The following is a 23,289-nucleotide window of genomic DNA, read 5'->3' on the forward strand; positions in this document are numbered from 1 at the left end:
TTCTGCATATACATTACTAGCAAGGAGTTTGGGTGGGCCGGGGCGTTGAGCATGTTTTAATTTACAATCATTGATATTTAGAAGCTTTCATCTGGGTATTTTGTTTTGGTAATTCGTGTAGGCATTTCCTTTACGAGATCTCTCGCTCGGCCGTCTTAGCTTTGGCAATGGCTTCTTTGGCGGCAGTGATGTGCTCGACGTTACTATCGAGGCCCTTCTTGCCCTCCTCAGTCTATAGAGCGGTTAATAGATGCCGATGGAGTAGCAGTCAGTCTGGTACTTACGATCAAAGCTTGCAGGTTGGAGACAGTCTGGACAATCTGCTGCTTCAAGCTGGGTAAGACCTTCCTAGTCTCCTCGAGTGCCGCACGCTGGATTGATGTTAGCATCCGGGATTCAATTGGCATAAGCAGTAACAGTAAGGCAGTTAAAATCCATGCTCGAGGTACATACCTCCTGCTTAAGAGTAAACTCGCGGTTCTCGTCATCGCCACCAGTTTCGGCCTCGAGCTTCTTCACACGCTCGGTCTGCTGCTGAAGCTCCTTATGGTAGGAGGCCTCCTCCTTGACCAGGCGGAGCACGGAGGATGTGACAATCTCTAGCTGTGAGCGAGGGGCCATTTTCGATTTTGAACTGAATTGGAGATCCAGCGGATGTTTGATAATGCCCCTCGATGATGCTATGGGGGGTAATGTTTGTGTTGTTTGCTGTGCACGTGACAGCTAAAATGGCAGAATGATTGGATGAGAATAAAGCAATATTATTATTTTGGAGGTCTGTGAGTGGTCTGCTTTGGGGAGCTTTTTTACTCTCAGCCAATCAAAATCGAGTACAGCGCCCAAATGGCTCGACAATAGGATCTGAGGGTGATTCATCCTAACATTGACTGACGTAGTTGGACTTGGATTGGACAATACAGCTTATTTCCTATAGAACATCAGATGAATAGAAAATGAACAACAGAAACAGAATAGAGAATCGATATTGTGTATAGAAAGGGCAGCCAATAAACAGCCACGAGGGGATCATCCGCTATTAGAGACCTGCGGGTCATCCTCGCTTTCTCATCTTCACATCTTCACATATTCGCATCTTCATTTACTTTTTTCTGCTGCTCCATTTTTGTCTCATTTGCGTTCTATTACGACATTTCCTATGCCACCCTTGCTGTATCGCTCATTTCGGTCGAGTCCTCTTCCGTCATAAGCAATGCCAGCCCCATCTCTCCTCCGGCTGGCTACCGCCATGGCGATTCGTCATGTTAAGGGTATGTTATTATAAGGAGACAATCATCCGCATGTTGGACGCATTTGGTCTGATCTCAGTTGTGGCTATGTCACTGTCTGTGCTTTGGCTGTTGCTAAGCCTCAGTCGCTTTGGTCCCATTTTGGGCGGACTTTCAGTACAAAGCAATTTTTTGCTGACCTCTTCACTTATGGACCGTCTAGTTCTCGATAATTTGGGCAGCCTTCCATACGCCCTCGCACGTCCCATCCTCATCAAAGTCGACAACCCTCAGAAGCTTGTATGTCATTCCCCCTTGCTCTTGCGCGCAATGTTTGCTAACACTCTCTTTGTCTCTTAGCATGCCCTCGAGCTCGCATCCCCCCAGTTCGCTGAACACGACAAAGAACTATGGCTCGAGTTCATAAAGCGCGACATCCCAAGTTGGGACCAGTACGAACTGCCTGAGGATTCCAACGATTGGTATCAGGTGTACTGCGATCTCGGTGCACAGGTCGAGCGATCTCTCGAGGCGGATGCCGAGAGAATGAAGATGGCCCTCGACGGAATCTCCAACCAGCGCGCCCGTCTCACCCCCAAGATTCTTGACCAAGGCAAGAGCGCACGCATGGCCGGAGCACGACCCACCACGAAACAACGCTATGCCTCCTGGGACCGCAAGATGGGTGGTGTTGAGACCGTCTACGAGCCCAACCCAAAGACACCCATGGCCGGCTGGGTCTTCAACGTTCCAAGACTTCCTAGAGAAGGGTTCCCCAAGAAAAAGGGCATCTTTGCGCCACAGAAGCGCAACAACGCGCTATCCATCCCCAGCAACAAGCTTAACAATCGGGCTTCGCAAGTCACCCGTGCCCCCCAATCCCTGGTCGAAGAGCACCGCCGCCCCGAGCATGCACCAGCATCAAAGATGAAGACCAACCCTGCCATGATCGGGTCCCGCCAACCTTCCGCTGCGACCATTAAGCACCCCTTGCTCCCAGTCAGAGAAGACCGACTGCGGGGAGAGGACCGACTGCGGGCTTTGACTTCAGGAAAGCCAATTCCGTCGTCCGCTGCCAAGAAGGCTCCCGCGACGAAGCCTGATCTCAAGCGACCTGCCTCTCCTCCTCAGCCTGTCGGCAAGGCACCCGCCCCATCTCACGACCCTCCCCCTTCCTCCCGCCCGCCGTCATCCGGGCCTCCTGCTCTCCGTCAGGGCGTCATTCGTCGACGCCAAGAGCCGAGCATCTTCATGCCGGCGAAGCGAAAGCGGGTGTCATGATCTAAGGATCACAAGTCCTTATATTTATCTTGAGGCGTTTTGCTTTGGTGCGCGGGCGCGCCTTCATGTATATTTTATTTGCATATTTATGGCGCTGGGGGACATGCATTTGTGATGGGAGCGTGGGAGTTCGTGCTATAAGTTCTCATTCCCTGAGGTCGGGTAGACCTCACTTGAATATCAGATTGGCGACAAGTTCGCCTCACTTGACGCTCACCTACTTTTCACTCCTTTCCTTCATAGTCTATAAGTTAACGGATAAGAACCTTAAGGGCGCAACAAGCGCATTCACGATCGGAACCATCGTGGCGAGCCCTGATTTTGTGGACATGCCAAGGTCTATCGATAGACAGCTTGAATTCCGGGACGGCTCTAAGGATGGCACACGCTACCCTCGCGAGGTGATGCAGGGGAAAATTTTTGACGCCATGGGTGATGATCACGACACGCCCTGCCTTTTCATGGGTACTGATCCAACTATCAGGAGACTCATTGACTGCACAGGATACATGGTGTACTGCAGTGACCGACCATCTAGCCGTGTCACCGACGATTTTGCCAAAGTCATTAAATCATCTAGCGGTCTTGACTACAACAAGCTCGAGAAGGCAAACTACACCAACAAGGACCATGTCTCCCACATTCGATCCTTATTTTACCTTCATGGGTTACTTGTCTTACTTTAGGTCGATAGAGATACCAGAACCAAGGGCTAGGCATGTCGTATATTTAGGCTTGCCTCTCTTCTTCAGCCAGTTGAGCAGCCCCGGAGATAGGCACATTCATGGCTATAAAGACCCACTGCGAGCATCTTTCAGCTCGATCCTTCTTCCCTCCTCGCCCTCTTCTCGTCCTTTTTCTTCCCAGACATGCTTGATATGCTACTCTTTGCTGGTCTTCTGTTTATCTTCTCTTGTGGCGTCCTTCACTAGTCTCAAGCTCCGTAGCTATCAGATGCCATCATCTATCCTTGGTAGGCTCCAAGATTGGCCAGTGATCGACGGTAGAAATACGACACAGTAATGTAGACATCTTGAAACTAGCCTAGGTGAAGTATGAAATTTTGTGACTTCATTACACTCTTGGGGATCGGGTTCAGCTCGTCAAATTCCATCTCTTCGGTTGCAAGCTGGGTTCCATCGTTTCTCCACTCTACAGCGGGTCAACATAGGCCGTGTTTGAAATGGGAAAGGTTGAACCTAGGTAGGCTCGCAGCCAAGTCCAACCTGAGATGTCATCGCATAACCAATGATAATAGTTAACCAAACAAACTTATCCAGGACGCCGAGTATGCAAATTATCGCCGGTCAAGCGCAAACATCAGCATTGCATCTGTCAAAGATAGACCCCAGGTAAGGGCTCCATGTGTAATGCACGAGTTTTCCTCAACGTAATCTCATTGCTGTAAAAGAGTATGGTATCTAAAAAGAAATGCAGGACGGTTCAAAGGGCATCACATCCTCCACGGAGGGCAAGCACGAGATGGAGTGTGGCGCCACCCTCGAGGTTGTATTCTGCAGCTGTCTTGTCATCCGCCCTATAGATAAACAAGTATTAGACATGTTCTAATTCCCAGTAGAAGAGCAAAAGGAAACTAGGAGAGTGAAACTGCACTCTCCGGGTATGGTGTCTTACATCTGCTTGCCGCCGAAGATAAGTCGTTGCTGGACAGGGGGGATACCCTCGCGCTCCTCGACACGCTCCTTTATCCGGGAGACCTGCATGAAGCCGTTCACATCAGTATAAGCGCAATAACGGGTGAACGTGCAGATATTTTTTTGTAGCTCTGCCGAGTCGCGGGTAGAGACAGATCCAATGCGCGGGAGGCCGAAACGCGTTCGTGCTGGGGAAGTGGCGTACCTTGTAGTCAGGCTCGATATCGAGATCGATCTCCTTGCCTGTGAGTGTGCGGACTCTGGTTAACATGGAATGTTAGCGCGGTGCTTTGCGGTGGTCATGCGATGACGCATTGGGGACGGGCTTGTCCCAGAGCCAGATAACGTACTTGATCAACATTTTGAAAGCGTGGGTGGTTTTTTGGTTTGGAGAGGAAATGCAGAGGAGAGGCTGGTTTAAGTTGGAGGTACGGACAAGCTGGTGAGTTCGGAGAGAAGATGTGAGTCGGTGGGGGTTTGGTGGGGCTTGTGGCCTTGTGGCCTGATTGTGTCAGAGCCTCACATTGGAGATTGTTCGCGTGCAAATTAATTATTAGGTACAATTATCATATCTGGCTTGTGAGGTGTTAGTTTACTATTGTAGTCATAAGAATGATCTCATTTTAGTAGCGATGTTCCGGAAAACCTTGTTTGCGCAACAGCTTCCCCGGATTCTAGCAATATATATCTTAACGCATACTACTAACTGCCACCATAAACTTCAAGTAAGGAAACATAAATTCAAACTCGATAGTCAAAGAAACATGTATCTCTATAATCTCATCCTTAACCATTCCCCTGACTGAAAAATAACCATATTGACTTACTGTTCTGTATACTTCGACCGCTCGGTTGTCGCCCGTCTGACTTTTCTACCCCGACTACCCCGCTGAAACAGCTCGGCATCAACAGTCAAATCAAATCAAAGTCAACTCAAAATATTGAAAAAGATGACCAACGAATCGGTGCCATTTGCGCCTCCAAATCCATTCCAGGGTTTAATCGATCAGCTCAATGATGATCCAGTAAGTCCGAGTCACTCCTCAACAACGAAGCACTAACCAAGCAACCAGAACCAATTGCAAATTGCCTATACCGTTCATAGATCAAACAGGAATGCCGTATTCCGGAACCAGCTCCTGCAATCCGGATTTCGTGAATGGAAAGACGACGAAATCCTTCACCAGGTTCTTGAAGCAGAGAGAGGATTGACAGGCTTCGTCGATCCAAGACACAATATTGCCTTCTGGGCACGTCCACCGCAGCATATCCGAGACTTGGTCTACAATATCCAGCAGGAGGTTGCTCCCTTAGCTGGACCAGGTAATGGTTGTTATGGGCCCCCACAGGCAGCATACTAACAGCCATTAGGCCTCTGGCTTGTCCCATCAGATTACCTGCACATGACTACACTCGAAATTAGATCTGAACTGACAGGATCCGATGTTGATGAGATCTGCTCTTCTCTTGAGCAGAGTGGGTCTCTCCAAGAGCTGATAAACTACACCCTTACCCACCGGGCCCGACTAGTCAAGCCGATAGTCAGCATTGATACTTCTGCTATTGCCTTGAGCTTTCTTCCAGCGGCTGGCGAGGAGGAAGTTAGCCCGTATAGTGGAAAAGATGACACATTTACGTATCACCACCTGCGGCGCGATCTCTACGATATTGTGACTCGTTCTGGCTGTTCAATCGCAGCTCGATATACGCTTCCATCTGCACATATCACTATTGCTCGTTTTGTTCGGACTGATGGTTCGCAAGAGGACCCGAGGACAACTGGGACGTATGCTGCAAACCTCGTTTCCAAGATCGACCAAATCAATGAGAAGCTTGACTCGAGTGAGAATGCGCTCAATGCAGAATGGGTAATTGGGCATGAGAAGGGGCTGGATTTAATGAAAGGTCGGACGTGGTACGGGAAAGGAGACAGTGTCGCAATTGGAGAGGGTTTCCCATAGAAAGACATACACATAGACGCATGTAGACAGAGCTACTTCAATAAACTTTGAAAAATGATGTCAGGGTGCCTCAGGCAACAAGGGCACAATGACTCAGCACCACTTGGCGATTTACCCAAAGCGGCTAGCGCCCACCCGATAGGGCCTAAGCGAGCACAATCCCACAACCCAACAATCGATCTTGCTCTCCTCCGACAAGCGACAATCCAACGACCACCACCCAGCTATCCGGCCAAGTCAGTCAAAATGGTAAGGGTACCCTTCTGGATAATGTCATACTCTGTTCCGAAGTCCTTCGAAGTTCCCACCGGAGATATTGTTCGTGATTCAACTGTGCGGTCCAACTGTGCGGCCAAGCTCGAAATAGTCAAGACCAACGACCATCGCGAAGTGCTACACCACCCGCCACCCAGACATCTGCTTTTTACCGGAATTCTGCAGAATGATTCAGGAAGTCGACGTTGGAGTGAACAGGGGTGGCGAAACCCCGAAACAACATTTCATGATGGGACCGAGGGATCCAGAAGCCGATTGAAATGGTGCGCAACTTGATTCTTCGAATCTTTTGCCTGCCCACTACGTCCGCTCTACGATGAATACAAGACTTGATCAGAACGACCAATATCTCCGCGACCGCACGAATTTCGAATCGGACTTCGAACACGAACCTGACATCCTCTCATTCGCACAATCATACCAAAGAATCAAATGCTCATGAAATCTCCGTACAGGTCAACATCCCCAAAACCCGCCGGACGTACTGCAAGTCCAAGGACTGCCACAAGCACACCCAGCACAAGGTCACCCAGTACAAGGCTGGCAAGGTACGTGCCCTCACTACACCGACCGACACTGAGCCAATTTGCTGATTCGAATCTTTTGTGAAAATAGGCCTCCCTCTTCGCCCAGGGTAAGCGCCGTTACGACCGGAAGCAGAGTGGTTACGGTGGTCAGACCAAGCCCGTCTTCCACAAGAAGGCCAAGACCACCAAGAAGGTTGTTCTGCGTCTTGAGTGCACTTCTTGCAAGACCAAGAAGCAGCTCGCCCTGAAGCGCTGCAAGCACTTCGAGCTGGGGTATGTTGATCCCCATGATCTGGACTGGCTGTTCAATGCTGACGTGACTTTTTCTACAGTGGTGACAAGAAGACCAAGGGTGCTGCTCTTGTCTTCTAAGTGCGATTTCCTTGTTCGGCTTCTGGGTTTCCTGCATTGCACAACGTGTTCCGCTGCTGCGGAGCATCTATGACATTGGCAATGGAAAAATGAAATAGGAATTCAACTATTCAAAAACACCATCTATGACTACCGGATACGAGTCTATTGAATGATTATTCTGTTTCACTGTAGAGCTGCCAGTGGCTGCACGTAGTATCCACCTTTGTGGTCATGCCATGCCCACGTTGGGCCTTGACATACTCCCCAGAGTTCTCTATCATAGCGCTCCGACCATGTGGGTTGGATGTTCCAGTCCCAGCCAAGTCCTCACAAGCTCCTGACTGGGCCCACAGCCGGTGGACTGGAATGTGTCTCTTCCTCTACATCATCGTTTAATTGGATCTTTGCTTTGGAGATCCGCTGTCTTAGCACTCAGGGTCCATATAGACGGACCGTTACGCCTGCCTTCTATTGGAACTCAAGCCATCTTCTCCATCGGTCTGTTTGATTTCTAAGATCACCCCATCAATGAGTCCCACCTACATATTATACAGACATCCATTTTTGTCCGACTGTTACCTAGATTCAAATTTATTGCCCACTCAACAAGAGGACAGTATGCAGTAACATCTAATCAACGAAGTGACAACAACCTGTCCAACAGATGGAAACCTGGAATACTCATCGGTGCCTCCCCGATCTCTACAACCCTGGTCCTGGAGCGCCACCAAGCAACAATTCGCCTGCAAAACTCAGAACCTCTTTCTTGGCTTGAATCAAGACATGCCGCCAGTGAAAACAATGAATGGTCAGTGCAGATTCTTGTCGGACATAGAAGCACCGAAAGGCGAGACGTGACCCAAAGTGGCAATCCGAGCATTTCACGACATAAAACGATTGGACGGGAAGTGAGCAGAATCCCTATCAAACCCCCATTCTGTAGATCCAACCCCACGCATTCCGGGGATAGGGATGAAAACCCCCAAATAACAATGTTACAAAAGCTAAAAGGCTTCCTAACATCAATCAAATGACTCGAGAAGACGGAGTGGAGACTCGACTCGTATACTAGATTTACTTCCCCGCTTCCCCAGATCATTTCCTGTCGGGTCTTCTCCGACCTCTGCTTTCCAGGTTGTTTCGCTACTGTGACGCCCCCTTCCTCGGCTCATCGGACGTACCCCGGCGGTCGCTCAGATCATCCTATATCTGGGGTAAACTCTGGGGTTCTATAAGCTGTGGGTTTGCTGCTGTTTTCTGCACGTTTGACATCGCTACTTTTCTTGGATAGCGACACTGAAGGGTTTACATCCTTATTCTGACCAAGATGGCTATGTGGTATGCTCTTGGTATTGCGTTCTTCGCTGCTATCGGCACGTTCTTGTTTGTATGGTTGTCTCTTTTCCTATCATTGAGAGTTGATTCTAATGTGTTGGATAGGGCTTTGATACCGGCATTGCCACGACAAGTAAGTTCCAATCGCCATTTATCCAGGACTCAAAACTAATAGACCCAAAGCAATCGCCCACCAAAGCTGGATCGATTACATGAAAGAGCCCTCAAAGGGCTTAACAGGAGCTGTACGTCCAACAAGCCCACACCATCCAGCATTCCCCAATCCTAACACACAACCCAGGTCGTCGCAGTCTACATCGCCGGCGAAGCCTGCGGAGCCCTAACGCAAACCTTCATCGGCGATAAACTCGGCCGCATCCGATTCATGCAACTAATGTGCATAATCGTCACAATCGGCACAGTAATCCAAACAGCTTCTGTGAATATCGGCATGTTCCTCGCCGGCCGCGTGCTAGCTGGCTACGCCGTCGGCGGGCTAGTAGCCACAGTCCCAATCTACCTAAGCGAGATCTCAGATCCACGCTACCGTGGTCTGATCGGTGGTATTTCCGGCTGTGGTATTTCCTTCGGCACGATGATGTCGAACTGGGTTGGCTATGCATGCGGTTATGCGCCGTACGGGCATGTGCAGTGGCGTTTGCCGCTGGGCATTCAGATCCCCTGGGGTATTATTTTGTTTATTGGGCTTGCTACTTTTATGCCGAATTCGCCGCGGCAGTTGATTCGCGTTGGGAATATTGATCTTGCGAGGAGTGAGTTTGCGAGGATAAGGAGGGGTGTAGGTTTGGTGGAGATGGAGGAGGAGTTTGGGTTGATGAAGGCTCAGATTGAGTATGAGATGGAGAGGGAGATTACTTCTTATCGGGAGATCTTTAGGTTGTTTAGGCATCGGGTTCTTGTGTGGGTTCTTCTTTCTTGCTATTTTTTGCTTGAGATGAGACTAACTCGGGTTATAGGTCTATTGCTGTGCAGACTATGACCAGTTTGACTGGTGTCAACGTCATTCAGTATTATCAGAGTGAGTTCTGAAAGTCTGGGGATTGGGTGTCAGATGAAACACATACTAACATCGAACTCTTTTTTCAGCTATCCTATACAAAAGTCTAGGCATTGGCTCCCACACCATTCTCGCTCTAGCCGCAGTCTACGGCACCGTCGCCTTCATCTCTAACTCAATCACGACTAAATATATGACTGACCAGTGGGGTCGCCGAAAGTATGTATACTCCTTTGGTTGTATCTTGTGTGGATGCTAACAATCTGAAGGATGCTCATCACCGGATTGGCCGGCATTGTCTTGATAGAAATCTACGCCGCTGTGATGCAGAGGGAATTCCAGCACACAGATAACAACATCGGAAAGGGATTCGCCATTCTTGGAATCTACCTGTTTGTGGTTTGCTACTGTAAGCTCACTGACTGACTTTGGTTCTGCGTGGGATTGTTGCTAACCTGATTAATAGACGGCATGCTTAACAGTACTACCTGGCTGTATGGCGCCGAGGTCTTACCCATTGCTCTCCGTAGCAAGGTTATGGGTCTTGCAGCAGCATCTCATTTCATTGTCAATGTTGCAAGTATGTCACACATTTATTAAACGGTATGGAAAAGAATGACCGCTAATACATCACCCCGAACCAGTCACCGAGGCAGGACCCAGTGCATTTGCCAACATCGGCGAGAACTACTACTATGTCTTCGTGGCATGCTCTTCGTTCTTCCTGGTCATCGCTTACTTCTTCTTCCCGTATGTTACTGATGCTACTGATGCTATTCCATCTGTCTAGAACAACGCTAACCCAACATCCACAGGGAAACCAAGCGAAAGACCCTCGAAGAAGTGGCAGCAGCATTCGGCGACCGGGTCGTCGATCAAGATGACAGCCTTAAACGTGTAGCTAGTGTGGTTGGCGACACGAAGCATGTGGAATCGACAGAGGTAATAGTTTAAGCAGTTTCGTCTAGAACTTATTCACATAGGGCTCAGTGGAGACGAACTTTTAGGCAGTTTACATTCCTACTTCAGTTTCAGAGACCTATTAATCACAAACCTACCAGCGTAGTAAATGGGTATAGCATTGGAAAACACTTCCGGTGCGAAGCCTACAGTATGTTAGTGTGCATGTGCATGGCCATGGATCCATTTCCCATGCATGCGCAACGGAACTCTATATTATGGACTCATGTAGATTCTCTTTGAAAAGCCATCCCCCACAAATGCAACGGATAAGGGGAAGTTCGGTGGCTTTCGAGACGCCTTCCATGTCAAATCTTATGTCTATCTGCCCGTGCTCGTGCCCCTTTGTTGGAGCGTGCGTGGCTTTCCTGCATATCTCGAATTGGAGGCACTATACCCTGATCAGGCTTTTACATAGCCGGTGCGATACTTCATTGGATGCCGAATATAAAAGATCTTGTTTTCGTCAACGGACACAGTGCTCTTCGTATAAGTGGATCCTTGTCTGTATAGCGGATACTTGCAAAAGCCACTGCCAAGTTTAAACGCTCCATAGTAAAACTGTAACAGGAGTCTTCATAGTGGTTTCCAATCATCGTTGCCTCCCGTTCGTATTACTGATGCTCATGTAGCATTCACATGTCTGGGCGATGACGAGACATGAGCTAGTAAACTCCAGGTGAATCCTCTGGACTGATCTGAGATTGCTCATCGCCGATCTCAGTCTTCTAGAAGAGAAAGGACTCCGTCCACGTGCACCCCAATTCTCCCAAAATCCGATACATGGTTTTCGGAAGCCTCCATCGCCACGCGACAGGATGATCTTTCAATGATCAACATGCACGACAAAGTTTAACGTGAAACGGGACACTCAGGGAAAAAGCAAGAAGAAAAGCAAAAAGCAAAAAGTAAACTGATATATGCCCTTTCTCTGGCGGTGGTTGGGGTGGGTGGGGGAGGAAGATATTCGGGAACATGGAACAGAAACTTTGCTCTGTGCAGATGTGTGTGGACGGGGAGGAGGTTGTTTGCCACTTTGGACTTCTGACAGATCAGCTCGCACAAGTTGATATCGGGCTTCTTTCGGGGTTTACTTCACCGACATTATTATTTATTGCTTTAGACGACTTAAACAAGATTTATTGGAATGAGTAGATGCGCGTCTATATTTCCATGTGTGGCTATTGCAATCCCAGCAGCAGCCAGGAACAGGGGTCCGAGCCCGCTAATTAGACGATAGCTCGCACAATGGGGTTGACGATCATACCATGTGGGAATTGAGAGCCTCAGTGGAAATTTTTGGCGATCTGAGTTAGATTTAAAGAAAGAAGAAAATAGAGTAGAATGATCTCACTCTATTAGAATATATACCACGGAACCGGATGTTCACCGCCCATGGGTTCGATGTATAGAAAAATAAACAACATTTCAAGGCTTCCGTCATTTCCACTGAGGTCTCCGGGGAACTGGTACCTGCAAACTCAGTCAGAATTTTCTCACATGTCGGCTTGTTCAACGGTAAGTTATCGCCGCCAGGGCGTCCAGGGGGAATGGCTGGCAGGTGTGGCTCAGTCGGGAGAAAATAGCCGTGGCCAATCCACAGTCAAGATGCTCCTCCACAGGGTTTGGGCTGAGAATCCAAATGACAAGTCACGCAAGGATGCCGATCGGCATCCTCTAGTGGCTTGGACCCAGTGGCAACGGCAAGCCGGCAATTCCTGAACATGAAATCATCTCTTACTTCCTTGCACGACCTTCCGATCTAGGCACGGAAAATGGCAAAAATGAAACAACCTGCATATCGGCATACTCGATCCCTTGAAAAGAATTCCTGATCAAAGAGCACAAGGCCCGTACTTGACAGGGCCCAAGCAACATGCAATCCATGGATGCAGTGAATTAAAGCCAATCCCAGCAAACCTTCTAAGACTAAACAATTCACAGAGTTTCCACTAAATACCTCATTCTGCATAGTCTCATCTGAAGTGGGACTCCACGCTGAAACAGAGATCCGCAAGGACCCATCCGGAGAACATTTCGCTCCCTTCTAGAAGTGCCATGCATCGTTACTGCCTAAGCTATGCTGTCCTATGTCATAGTCTACTATATCCTAATTCATTATTTTCATTTATTGTTTCTCTTGGCTTTCTTGTTTGGTCCGCTTGAAGATTGGGGCAAAGGATTATGCGGCCTTCAGCTGTCCGCTAAACATTGGGAAAAGAGTTGCCCCCTGATGATTATATTTTATTATTATAAATCCGAAAATATATAGAATAGCATTACTCTTCAACTAGACTTTTTTAAAACGTTATCTTCCCCTGGCCCACTAGGTTTTGGCCTTGTTTTATCCCTCCGCGATATCTGGAAGTCGATGGGCCCCAATTGAACTCAACAAACCATCGGTCCACAACGTGTATCGCGGAGTACCTGTTTCCTGAACAACTTTTCCTTTGAAGTCAAAACTGGTCCATGTGTCCTTGAACATCTCCGCACTCCACCGTTCCACCCAAAAAAAGCGCATTGTGCGGCATTTCTCCCATCAAGTCTGGTCTATACTACCCACTCAACCATATGGCCTCATCATCCCGGTCAACAGGCAAACGCCTCCCTATTAGTTGCCAAGCCTGCCGAATGAGAAAGATCCGGTGTTCGCGCGATGGCAGACCCTGTCAAACCTGCGTACGCCGTGGCCTCGGCGCCGAAGACTGCATCTACCTCGGCCAGCCCCGTTTGTCAGCTGAGCAATCCTCACCAGGCGACAGCGCAGTGCAAAGTGAGCTACTGGCTCGAATCAGGAACCTGGAAGCCTTGCTTCAGAAACAGATGGCTTCCCAAGTTGGAACGCCCACCGGTGGCGCGGTTTCGCCACTGGGTGGGACGAGTGCTACTGGCAGTTTCTCCGAGTCTGATATTGGTCCTGGATTCGAGACATGGGACTCGTTAGGTCCCATGCTGGGTAATGTGGGCTCTTTGCATACCTCGCCTTCCGGCCATGTCCGTTATGTGCCTATTGCTTCTCGGTGGGAGTCGATTGTTGCGAAGAGCCCCGCTGCGGAGTGTTTGAGAAGTTTGGATTCGGAGATTGCAGATGATGATGATGATCTGCAGATCCCGTTAGTGAGGAATGGAAGTGTTTCGAGGACCGAGTTGCTTGGGGTTCTTCCGCCTGGGAGGTACTGTGATACGCTGAAAGATGTCTATTTTCAGGTTTTTTCTACGGTATGTGATTTGGAGGAGGTTGGCTAGTACTGGCTAACAGATTGATAGGTCTTTCATATTCTTCATGACTTGACATTTGAGGCAGAATATCAGCAATTCTGCCATGACCCTAGCAGTGTTTCAACGTCGTGGCTGGCTCTGCTATTTGCTATTCTTGCCATAGCTGTCAGCGCCCTTGACGATGATCATCCCCTATTAGCAGATCTCGGGCGCGAGAGAACAGTCAGCCGAAATATCAAAGCACTATCAGCACGATATCGGTCTGCTTCACTGCGATGTCTAGCTGCAGATGGAGTCGTGTCTCGTCATTCTATCAACTCCCTACAAGCCTTAGTGCTCATATGCTACGCAAGACTTCATCGAGGTCTCCCAGTATGGACATTGCTCGGATTTACACAGCATGTTGCCATTTCGATGGGCTGTCACCTCGATCCAGAGCGATTTGCCCTAGGTCCAATCGAGCGCGAAGAACGACGACGGGTCTGGGCCGGATTGATGATGCTTTACACCATCCAAAACACATCATTTGGTAGCCTTGATCAGCAAAAGTTAACACAAGACGTGAAAATGCCCGCCGACATCGACGACGTCGACCTTTTAACCGGATCCAACCATAGATCTGCACCCTCACCTTCTACCTCTCGCCCAACGCAAATGACCTACCTTCTGTTTAATTACCGCCTCTACAAAATCACATCAAAAATCACCGAGTCAATATTCACCTATCCCCACGCCTCCCGCTTTACAGTATCTAATCTCGAAGCGGAACTAATATCCGTACGAGAAATGTGCGACGCCCGCTACCAACTCGACTCCGAGCCTCTGCCCATTCACCACCAGGCAAACCTCCACATCCTTTATAGCCAAATCCACCAGCTCCTCCTCCTTCTATTCCGCCCGAGTTTATGCCGCTATATCCAGGGAGAAATCACACCCGAAACATGCGTCTCAAGGGCCAAATGCATCGCGTCTGCAAAAGCCTCACTGGCTATATTCCAGGCTCTCCTCGAGTCCCCTCAGTTCAAACCATACAAATGGTACACCAGTGGCCTAGGAAGCTTCCACGCTTTTCATGCTGCAGTAGCACTAGCAGTAATGCTCCTCGTTCCAGAGAGCCTGGCTGAGTACGAAGAGATGAAAGAGATTCTCGACCAAGCACTCGACTCATTCGCTTCGCTCTCAGTCCGCAGTGTCTTCTGCAGCAAAGCTGTACCCGTTCTTCGACAAATTCTGTATGTTCCACGAAAGCTTTCTACCATGATTTCACAAGGAAAAGCGACTAACACACAAACTAGCGACGTCGCGAGCACAAAATACAACGATCAAAAATCTCACTTCCAATCCCACTCCCAAATCCACCTCCAGGCCCAGGCCCAGACTCCCGTTCAAATCCACAATCCCCTCCTCAATGCAGTCTCAACACCGATATCCACCATGTCAAATCTATCCCCGGTGGTCACGATGCAAGATACTTACGTCCTCTCCCAACCACACCCGCACTCGAACTCTGGATCTCCAGTACCGACAGTGGTATCATCATCCAGTGAACCAATCATGCATTCTAGTTTTGGCGCCCAGCTTCATCCGCAGAATTGGATTGGTCCTACCTCTGTACCGTGGGATGCGTTGGGCTCTGTCGTTGGGGGATATGGGTATGGTCCTAAGCCTTAGCGGATGATTTGACGGGCAGTTGACTTGCTTCATTTTCAAGGTTATAATGTTGGTCATGAGTCATGTGCGCTATGAACTGATGAGATAGAAATGGTTCTTTTCATTAATCTTCTATATAAAGAATGTTGCATAATTATTATTTCCTCTGCATTTCAAAAGAAACCAATGAATACCTAATTCTAATAGCTGATAAAGGACATTCCAAATTCCCAAGTGAATAGTGTAACGACACCATCTAAGTTAAAGAATCCTCTACAAAATCAGGATGTCCCCTAAACTTCCTCATCATAACAGCCAACCCCTTCCCATCCCGGCCACCAGCCGGCGGCCTACATTCAACCACATCAACACCCATAATTCTCTCATAAAACGGCACAGAGCGTTTCCAATCGCCCGTGAACAAAAGCGACCTCCTCAAATACGGCATAGTCTCAATGATTTCTTGCACGCAGCTCACAAGCCATTTGCCGAGTCCACTGCCCTGATACGTGGGTAGAATGAAGACGTCTGTTAGGTAGATGAATGTTGTGGTGTCTGTGATGCATCTTGCAATACCGATGAACTCCAAATTTTCGGCTTTGGGGTCTTTTGTTTCATTTGCATCTTTGTTTGGACAGTGGTACAAGCCAAAACAGAGGGAATTTTGTAGTGTTGCTCGCATGGCGTCTTCGGGCATGGGTTTGGCCCAGTAGACTTCTTCGGTTGCGAACCAGGTGTTTAGTGTTGAGATTGGGATTAGTGATGGGTCGGTTGAGATGATATATGGTTCTTTTGCCCAGGTTTTATGTTGGGATGACTCGGTAGTTCCCATCTTGAATGGCTATAGATGGTGTTAGATGAAGGGGGTTTTGAGAGTAATAGCCGATGACGGTACTTACATTATTCAGACGCCTTGAACTATCTAGTTTGAATTGGAGAGAGACTCAAAGATATTTCAATATATTTTCCTCCGTATGGTATCGGAATGCTTGCGGTTTATATGCTCAGGAGCCCACCGGTGCAGCATTTATCCAATGACTCAGAAGCGGCCCGAGTCGAATTTGTGGGGTGGATCCGCATCTACACGGGCATCTCCGTAACTGCATCGAATGAGCTAAGTTATGACTTGACTCATTATAAGAAGCTTGACGATAGTGTATGTTTTTGGATCGCAACTTTCTCGGCCGAGTTGAGGCATGCATAGATACCACAGAAGGAATAGAACAATCACAATGCAAAAGATATTATTAAACGACATTATCCGTAATCATATACATGTAGATGATCAAAATCACTTTACTCATAAAAGACCAAGCATCTAACCTCAATGCTCTGCCGCCCGGGGGCTCCCGCTGGGGTCTGCGGATCAACGAAAGCAGTATGGCACGTAGCATGAGCGATATCCGTCTTCCCACCAGTCATCATTTGGCTCCGCGAATCAAAGCACTTAATAAACATAACCTCCTCAGGCGTCATATCCTTGGCATAGAAGAATCGATGGTTATCATTCGGAGCCACACCATATGTCTCTCCCTTGACCTCATATCCATCTGTCGAAAATGCTGACTCAGGATTAGGCGCCACTTCTCTGGATTCCTCTCCCTTCGGATATAAGAGGTCAACTTTCACATAGTCAGAAGGATCGGTACTCCGCCAATCAATAACAGCCAGAGGGAAATCAGACGCAGGGTGCTGGATCGGTCGCCAGACATTGATAATTTGATATCGACCCTTCAACAGCTCTTCCGCTTCATTTTCTGGTACATGACGACGCACACGCACTTCTGCAGCGCGGGGAGTTTGGTCGACGTGTACCTGCTGGACCGGGGCACGTGCTGATCCTGGAGTTCGGCGTCTGATGGTATGGTCGAAAATGACGACTTTTTTCACTCCTGGAAGCTTCTTTCGAAGGAGATCTTCTACTTCGCTATAGTATCCCTTCTTTACTTCGGTCTCGTCTGTGAAAGCAGCCTCTTTTGCTGGTTGGTTGTACACGGCGAACCCCGCGTTATCTATGGAGAATTCAGCCTCGCGGCCTCGGATATTCTCCACGGAACGCTGGTAGCTGGTGAGCTTGTAGGATTGTCCGGGCCCGTCGACTTTGCTCCAGGGCTTTTTGAATGCCTCTGTTGCATTGGGGTCATATGAAGACGGGTCCATGTAGTTGAACGCTGCTGTCGTCATCCTGGGCAAGCTTTGTGTGGAGAAAAGACGACTGCTTCGCGAGAATAGAGAAAGGAATTTGCTCATGTGTATTTCAAAGTGAGTCGAATTAGAGAATGCCAAAGAACAGTACAATATATGAAGAAGTGAAGTGTACCAAACCCCGAGGCTTGGAAATCACGTCATTAATAATCAGAGTGATCAAACCCCGCCACGTCTCGGAGACATTTAATTATCCCGATGTACTGACAAACTATTGGATTTGAAAGCACATAGAATCACATCTTGTCATATTTGCATCTTATACTATAATGGCGACTTCATATGACTTTTCGGGGAAGATCATCGTGATCACCGGTGCCGCAAGTGGAATTGGGTAAGCACCAGTTGACGTCTTGTTATTCCTTTCGGTTCTTATCCATTATTTTGTGTCTCATCGCCACTGTATAATGTATATGTAGGCTAATGTCCTGCAAGATTGGCCACTGCCAAGGCATTGTCAGCCAGCAATGCTCGACTGGCGCTGTGCGATCTAAATGTGAAGGGTCTGGAATCCTTCGATCTTGCTGAAGGCAAACACCATGTCTTCAAGCTAGATGTGACATCATCGTGCGATGTAGCGAAAACCGTCGAGTCAATTGCCCGAGAGTTCGGGACAGTCAGCCATCTGTTCAATTGTGCCGGTGTGAATCCGACAGCATACCCATTGACCGAAACGACGGACGAATACTGGAATAAAATCGTCGACACGAATGTGAAGGGTACTTACCTGATGACTCGAGCCATCATTCCTCATCTGAAAGTTGGATCATCAATTGTCAATGTTTCATCCATTGCTGGATCCCGTGCTATGGCGGGATGGGCAATTTACAATGCCTCCAAGTTTGGCATCGTTGGATTTTCAAAGTCCATGGCACTGGAGTTGGGCCCGAAGCAAATTCGTGTAAATGTGGTGGCACCTGGGCATGTACACACACCGACGAATATTGCGGTGAAGCAGGGTGACGACGCTGTCAAAGCTGTGGGGAAGCAGGCGAGTGCGATGGAGAGGATTGGAACTATGGAAGAAGTAGTTAGTGTTGTCTTGTTCTTGATGAGTGATGCGGCAAGCTATGTAAATGGAAGTGTGGTGGAAGTTGACGGTGGAGCGAAGTGATTATAGCCAGCGATCTGAGCGTGCATTAAGCGATGTATGTAATCGTCGACATATGCCCTTACACAGTTGAATGGTACATATACGGATGCCTTTCAGTATCCCTACACTTAAGAAGGCTATGCTTAGTAAACGGAGCATAACATAATTTCACCACAGCTCAATCTTGGCACCTACAATTCTCTTCAATTGTGCACCTGTACAACATTTATATCGCACCGAATGCTACTTCCACAAACGTTGTTATGGCCTATATCCTCCAGCCAATCACCGCCCGCCCCTAAACCACGATTTTGCGCACTGGCGACTCAACTCTCCAAGCTTACCTCTTTATAGACCAAATACCACCTTTCGCGATGATCGACACTTCTTCTGCGGCTTTCTGGAAGTCGCGGTTCATCCCGACAAGCCCGGCCTTTTTACCGACGTGTTGTCACTCCGCGCTTCATGGAGAATTCCACAAGGCACGAAGTGGGCCAAACACAGAAATAGCTTAGCTTGCTGCAAGCCAGCATTGCTCGTGCAACAACCTCACGATCTGATTTGAAGAGGTTTCTCGCTTCATTCTTCACACCCCCTTACTGTGGCTGTCGAGGCGAATGCTTGGCGTGGTCGGAAACACCCCGTGGAACACGATGTTGCATCTTCTACAGGATGGGTGTACCTGTCTATCCCTCTCACATTGCCCAATCATCTTCTGGGTATGGGCAGTCGGTACAATGCAGGTCCCGACAGGAGTGGTAGTCGCCAATCGGATGCCTTTCGTACCAACGTTATTCATGCTGGACAGATGGCTGGCCTTGTCGGAGGACCAATTAATTGATATCCCCGCAGCTGGAGGCCATTCTCATTCCCATGCTTCAATGCAACTTGACCGAGCCGATGGGATCTAGAGCAACACGTGGGAGGGGGTGTTGGGAGATTCGTTGTTCTGAGGAATGTCGGGGATTCTGGAGAAAATGCGACTGGCCGAGCAGGAACGTATAAAAACAACGCCAATTCCGGCATTGAGATATAGTCTGAGGAATCAAGCACAGGTCTTGGACATTGTCTCACTGATTCAACATGAATCTCGCTGCCCTTCTCGGTCTACTGTCCCTCGCGGCCGCAGTCTCCGCTGCTCCCCCCAAGGCTCACAACTCCCGAGCTCATTCTTCGGCTTCTATCAGCAACCTGAAGAGCAAGATTAAGAATGTTGTCATCCTGGAGATGGAGAACCGCTCTGTGGACAACCTGCTCGGTGGTCAGACTATCAAGGGACTGGAGAACCCCATCAACAACGGTCCCTTCTGTAACCCATACAACCTGACGGACGCCTCTTCTGGCGAGGTCTGCAGTTCCGCTAAGGACTTTGACTCAATTCTGGATGATCCTGCTCACTCGGTGACCGGCAACAACATCGAATTCTATGGCACTTTCTCTCCGAACAATGCCGACATCGCTCAGGGCAAGCTCACCCCTTCTCAACGGGGCTTCGTGCATGAGCAGCTGCGTCGCTATGGTGACGATGTAAACAAGACTGAACTTGCTAAGCAAGTCCTCAACTATTACACCGAGGATGAGGTGCCAGTCTTGACCACTCTGGTCCAGAACTACCTCACCTTCAATCACTGGCACTCTGATCACCCCGGTGTAAGTGCTTATCAAACCCCATTATCTATCCATATATAACAAACTAACATAAACCAGCCCACCAACCCCAACCGCGCCTATGTCCTGTCCGGAACATCAGCCGGCCATGGCACCAACGACGATGCCTTCAACTCTGATGTCCACGGACTAACCCAGCGCTCAATCTTCCAGCAACTCTCAGAAACCAACCACACCTGGAAGAACTACTACACAAGCACCGACATGGTCGACGCCTTCTTCTTCGACTGGACTTTCACCAGCAACAACACTGACAAGGTCCAGCCACTGACAAACTTCTACGCCGATGCCGCAGCAGGCACCCTGCCCGAGTTCTCCTTCGTCGACCCCTCCTGCTGCGGACAAGGAACAAGCTCCATGCACCCAACAGGCCTGATCTCCGACGGAGAAACCTTTATCAAGAATGTCTACGACGCACTCCGCGCCAGCCCCCAGTGGGACGAGACCCTCTTCATCCTGACCTTCGATGAGACCGGTGGTTTCCACGACCACGTCCCGCCCCCTCTGGCTCCCAGGCCTGATGACCTGACTTACACCGAGACGGCGCCTAATGGCGAGTCGTACACTTTCACCTTTAATCGTCTCGGTGGTCGTATTCCCACTCTGCTTATCTCGCCGTGGATTGCCAAGGGCCAAGTTGAGCAGAAGGGTACTAACTCGGAGGGAGATGTTGTTTCTTACTCGGCTTCTTCTATCCTGCGTACTCTTGGTTATCTCTGGGATTTCGAGCCTTTCACTCCTCGTGTTGGCGGTGCTGCTTCATTCGAGCATCTCATTGAGAAAAAGAAGCGTGACGATACTCCTGCTCAGTTGCCGGAGCCCAAAGCCTTCAGGGCTAAGATTTAATGTAAGATGCAGTGGGATGAGCCAGTTGATTTGGATATCTACAATCTCGCCATGTTAATAGAGGAAACAGTCTTCAATGGAAATATAGATCAAGCTTGTGACATAGGAATATCCCAATTTAATAACTATTTGGATATGAGTCTAATATATCATAGCTTTAGTCTATGATGTTGACAAGCTTGCGGCACTTTATTCCACGGAATTAACATCAATAGCGATTGTCTGATATGATGACGTCATATATAACAAATTCGGGGTTGAAACTAAACCCGAGCCGCCACCGCATGACAAACGTCGCGTTTATGGCCACGAAAGGGCCGAACCTTTATCAATCACTTTGGAATAGTGTTCAAAAGAATATTTAAAAGGCCACTTAGCTCCAATACTTGCAAGTTTATCAGAATATAGTCTTTTCTACCCTTGAACTGAACCTCATGGCCGGCTTCTACATCTGCAACAATGGCCACCCTTCTCATCACCGGTGCAACAGGCAAACAAGGAGGCTCTGTGATTAACAATCTCATTGAAAAAGATGCCAGTTTTAAGATCCTCGCTGTGACTAGGGATGTCAACTCGGCTTCGGCAAAGAAGGTCGCGCAGAAATCATCCAATATCACACTTATCCAGGGAAACCTTGATGATCCCGCTGCAATTTTCGAAAATGTAAAGCGCAAAACTTCAGAGCCAGTTTGGGGTGTATTCAGTGTTCAAGTGAGTGACTTATTCTGAGAACTATGCACATACCATGAACCCACTAACCATCAAAATCAGAGCGCCACCCCCCGAAACGACGATGAAAGACGTCAAGGAACCGCGCTAGTAGATGAGTCTATCAAGCAAGGCGTCAAATTCTTCGTGTACAGCTCTGTCGACCGTGGCGGCGAGAAATCCGACAGCAACCCTACCCCCGTCCCCCATTTCATCTACAAACACGAGATCGAGGAGCATCTGAAAGAGAAAGCAAAAGGCACAGGCATGGAATGGACGATTCTCCGACCTGTCGCTTTTTACGAGAACTTCACAAACAATTACTTCGGCAAGGTATTCACAACCGCGTGGAAAATGACACTCAAGGGCAAACCGCTACAACTTATCGCGACGAGCGACATTGGATTCTTCGCTGCTTCCGCATTCATGAATCCGGAAGCTTCGAAGAATCATGCGCTTTCGCTTGCAGGGGATGAATTGACGTATGATCAGATGTCGGAGATCTTTGAGCGGTCGACTGGCAAGAAGGTTCCTACTACCTTCAGGCTGCCGGTTTGGTTGATGATGGCTACTGTTAAGGAGTTTGGTGTTATGTTTAAATGGTTCCATGACGACGGATACGGGGCTGATATTCCGGCTTTGAAAGATTTGAATCCTGGTTTGAAGGACTTTGGGACTTGGTTGAAGACGGAGAGTCAGTTTGAGACTCGTTGAACGAAATTTTGTAATTTTTGATTAATTGGGCTGAGGGAAGAAAGCTGGGATTAGGAGTTGCAAGGTGCTTTTCTTTTTGTCAGAGTTACTAGTCTGTACAACATGTTAATATTAATCGTTCGAGTATAAAAGTATTCAGGACTATGTCTGTGGTTTATCTGACCACCAGACGAGAAGGAAACTAAAGACCAATATCGTTATACAGTAGAATTCGAAGACAGTTTCCCCCCCCCGACACACACGTCTTGTTTCTCGGCCCGTACCCGAAACGAGGTTAATTAGAAATTAACACTGTCTAGGAGTATTGTCGGATTTAACGTACTGGGCTGTAATATCCCCTGAAACCATGGTAAATTACCGTATTTTCCCATGGAAAGTTCTAGGGGTGAAATCTGGAAGGGGTGGGGGACATCTGGTAACCTGGCTTGATCCACGCCCATTCCATTTCTTCCTCTCCCTGTAGTCTTCATCTTCATCTACATCTTACTGTACATTACGAGAGCTGTACTTCAGTTTACTGCTGTAGAAGACTAACCCGGTAGGCTAATATGGTTCTCGTTGGTACTTCTCATGGCTCTTGCTCCATTTCGTCG

At 48.5% G+C, this 23,289-nt stretch overlaps 13 protein-coding genes across 13 annotated transcripts; 9 read left to right on the forward strand and 4 right to left on the reverse strand.

The window, feature by feature from the left end:
- Positions 1-130: 130 nt before the first annotated feature.
- N7446_006596 (putative tubulin-specific chaperone Rbl2) lies at positions 131-621 on the reverse strand (the record flags this gene model as incomplete). Its single annotated transcript, XM_058515343.1, has 3 exons — positions 131-232; positions 285-371; positions 454-621. 3 exons carry the CDS (start codon positions 619-621, stop codon positions 131-133), a joined length of 357 nt encoding a protein of 118 aa, XP_058372521.1.
- Positions 622-1,210: 589 nt separating this feature from the next.
- On the forward strand, positions 1,211-2,507 carry N7446_006597 (elongin A domain-containing protein; the record flags this gene model as incomplete). Its single annotated transcript, XM_058515344.1, has 3 exons — positions 1,211-1,268; positions 1,450-1,526; positions 1,587-2,507. The coding sequence occupies 3 exons, from the start codon at positions 1,211-1,213 to the stop codon at positions 2,505-2,507; spliced, it is 1,056 nt and encodes a 351-aa protein (XP_058372522.1).
- A 329-nt stretch (positions 2,508-2,836) lies between these two features.
- On the forward strand, positions 2,837-3,193 carry N7446_006598 (uncharacterized protein; the record flags this gene model as incomplete). The annotated part of the gene is made up of 1 exon (XM_058515345.1): positions 2,837-3,193. One exon carries the CDS (start codon positions 2,837-2,839, stop codon positions 3,191-3,193), a length of 357 nt encoding a protein of 118 aa, XP_058372523.1.
- A 506-nt stretch (positions 3,194-3,699) lies between these two features.
- Positions 3,700-4,679, reverse strand: N7446_006599 (NEDD8 family protein RUB1). The gene is made up of 4 exons (XM_058515346.1): positions 4,513-4,679; positions 4,368-4,422; positions 4,143-4,225; positions 3,700-4,044 (listed from the first exon to the last, which is right to left on the reverse strand). Exons 1-4 carry the CDS (start codon positions 4,521-4,523, stop codon positions 3,951-3,953), a joined length of 243 nt encoding a protein of 80 aa, XP_058372524.1. The 5' UTR covers positions 4,524-4,679; the 3' UTR covers positions 3,700-3,950.
- A 433-nt stretch (positions 4,680-5,112) lies between these two features.
- Positions 5,113-7,467, forward strand: N7446_006600 (60S ribosomal eL42 domain-containing protein; the record flags this gene model as incomplete). The annotated part of the gene is made up of 7 exons (XM_058515347.1): positions 5,113-5,187; positions 5,236-5,485; positions 5,534-6,077; positions 6,198-6,372; positions 6,855-6,947; positions 7,015-7,199; positions 7,259-7,467. The coding sequence occupies 7 exons, from the start codon at positions 5,113-5,115 to the stop codon at positions 7,296-7,298; spliced, it is 1,362 nt and encodes a 453-aa protein (XP_058372525.1). The 3' UTR covers positions 7,299-7,467.
- Positions 7,468-8,243: 776 nt separating this feature from the next.
- Positions 8,244-10,645, forward strand: hxt8 (uncharacterized protein). Its single transcript, XM_058515348.1, has 10 exons — positions 8,244-8,667; positions 8,721-8,748; positions 8,799-8,860; positions 8,917-9,536; positions 9,593-9,654; positions 9,723-9,852; positions 9,903-10,042; positions 10,100-10,213; positions 10,278-10,383; positions 10,449-10,645. The coding sequence occupies exons 1-10, from the start codon at positions 8,608-8,610 to the stop codon at positions 10,585-10,587; spliced, it is 1,461 nt and encodes a 486-aa protein (XP_058372526.1). The 5' UTR covers positions 8,244-8,607; the 3' UTR covers positions 10,588-10,645.
- A 1,448-nt stretch (positions 10,646-12,093) lies between these two features.
- On the forward strand, positions 12,094-12,315 carry N7446_006602 (uncharacterized protein; the record flags this gene model as incomplete). Its single annotated transcript, XM_058515349.1, is given in 2 exon segments — positions 12,094-12,111; positions 12,130-12,315. The coding sequence occupies 2 exon segments, from the start codon at positions 12,094-12,096 to the stop codon at positions 12,313-12,315; spliced, it is 204 nt and encodes a 67-aa protein (XP_058372527.1).
- Positions 12,316-13,164: 849 nt separating this feature from the next.
- On the forward strand, positions 13,165-15,483 carry N7446_006603 (Zn(II)2Cys6 transcription factor; the record flags this gene model as incomplete). The annotated part of the gene is made up of 3 exons (XM_058515350.1): positions 13,165-13,812; positions 13,861-15,044; positions 15,108-15,483. The coding sequence occupies 3 exons, from the start codon at positions 13,165-13,167 to the stop codon at positions 15,481-15,483; spliced, it is 2,208 nt and encodes a 735-aa protein (XP_058372528.1).
- Positions 15,484-15,718: 235 nt separating this feature from the next.
- Positions 15,719-16,294, reverse strand: N7446_006604 (GNAT family N-acetyltransferase; the record flags this gene model as incomplete). Its single annotated transcript, XM_058515351.1, has 1 exon — positions 15,719-16,294. One exon carries the CDS (start codon positions 16,292-16,294, stop codon positions 15,719-15,721), a length of 576 nt encoding a protein of 191 aa, XP_058372529.1.
- A 464-nt stretch (positions 16,295-16,758) lies between these two features.
- On the reverse strand, positions 16,759-17,646 carry N7446_006605 (uncharacterized protein; the record flags this gene model as incomplete). The annotated part of the gene is made up of 1 exon (XM_058515352.1): positions 16,759-17,646. The coding sequence occupies one exon, from the start codon at positions 17,644-17,646 to the stop codon at positions 16,759-16,761; it is 888 nt and encodes a 295-aa protein (XP_058372530.1).
- Positions 17,647-17,936: 290 nt separating this feature from the next.
- On the forward strand, positions 17,937-18,781 carry N7446_006606 (SDR family NAD(P)-dependent oxidoreductase; the record flags this gene model as incomplete). The annotated part of the gene is made up of 2 exons (XM_058515353.1): positions 17,937-18,001; positions 18,103-18,781. 2 exons carry the CDS (start codon positions 17,937-17,939, stop codon positions 18,779-18,781), a joined length of 744 nt encoding a protein of 247 aa, XP_058372531.1.
- Positions 18,782-19,843: 1,062 nt separating this feature from the next.
- N7446_006607 (phosphoesterase superfamily protein) lies at positions 19,844-21,274 on the forward strand (the record flags this gene model as incomplete). Its single annotated transcript, XM_058515354.1, has 2 exons — positions 19,844-20,410; positions 20,468-21,274. 2 exons carry the CDS (start codon positions 19,844-19,846, stop codon positions 21,272-21,274), a joined length of 1,374 nt encoding a protein of 457 aa, XP_058372532.1.
- A 459-nt stretch (positions 21,275-21,733) lies between these two features.
- On the forward strand, positions 21,734-22,696 carry N7446_006608 (NmrA/HSCARG family protein; the record flags this gene model as incomplete). Its single annotated transcript, XM_058515355.1, has 2 exons — positions 21,734-21,985; positions 22,046-22,696. 2 exons carry the CDS (start codon positions 21,734-21,736, stop codon positions 22,694-22,696), a joined length of 903 nt encoding a protein of 300 aa, XP_058372533.1.
- Positions 22,697-23,289: the final 593 nt, after the last annotated feature.

Source organism: Penicillium canescens, assembly GCF_028828765.1.
Source record: "Penicillium canescens strain IBT 15451 chromosome Unknown utg000004l_segment0_segment0, whole genome shotgun sequence".
NCBI lineage: Eukaryota > Fungi > Ascomycota > Eurotiomycetes > Eurotiales > Aspergillaceae > Penicillium > Penicillium canescens.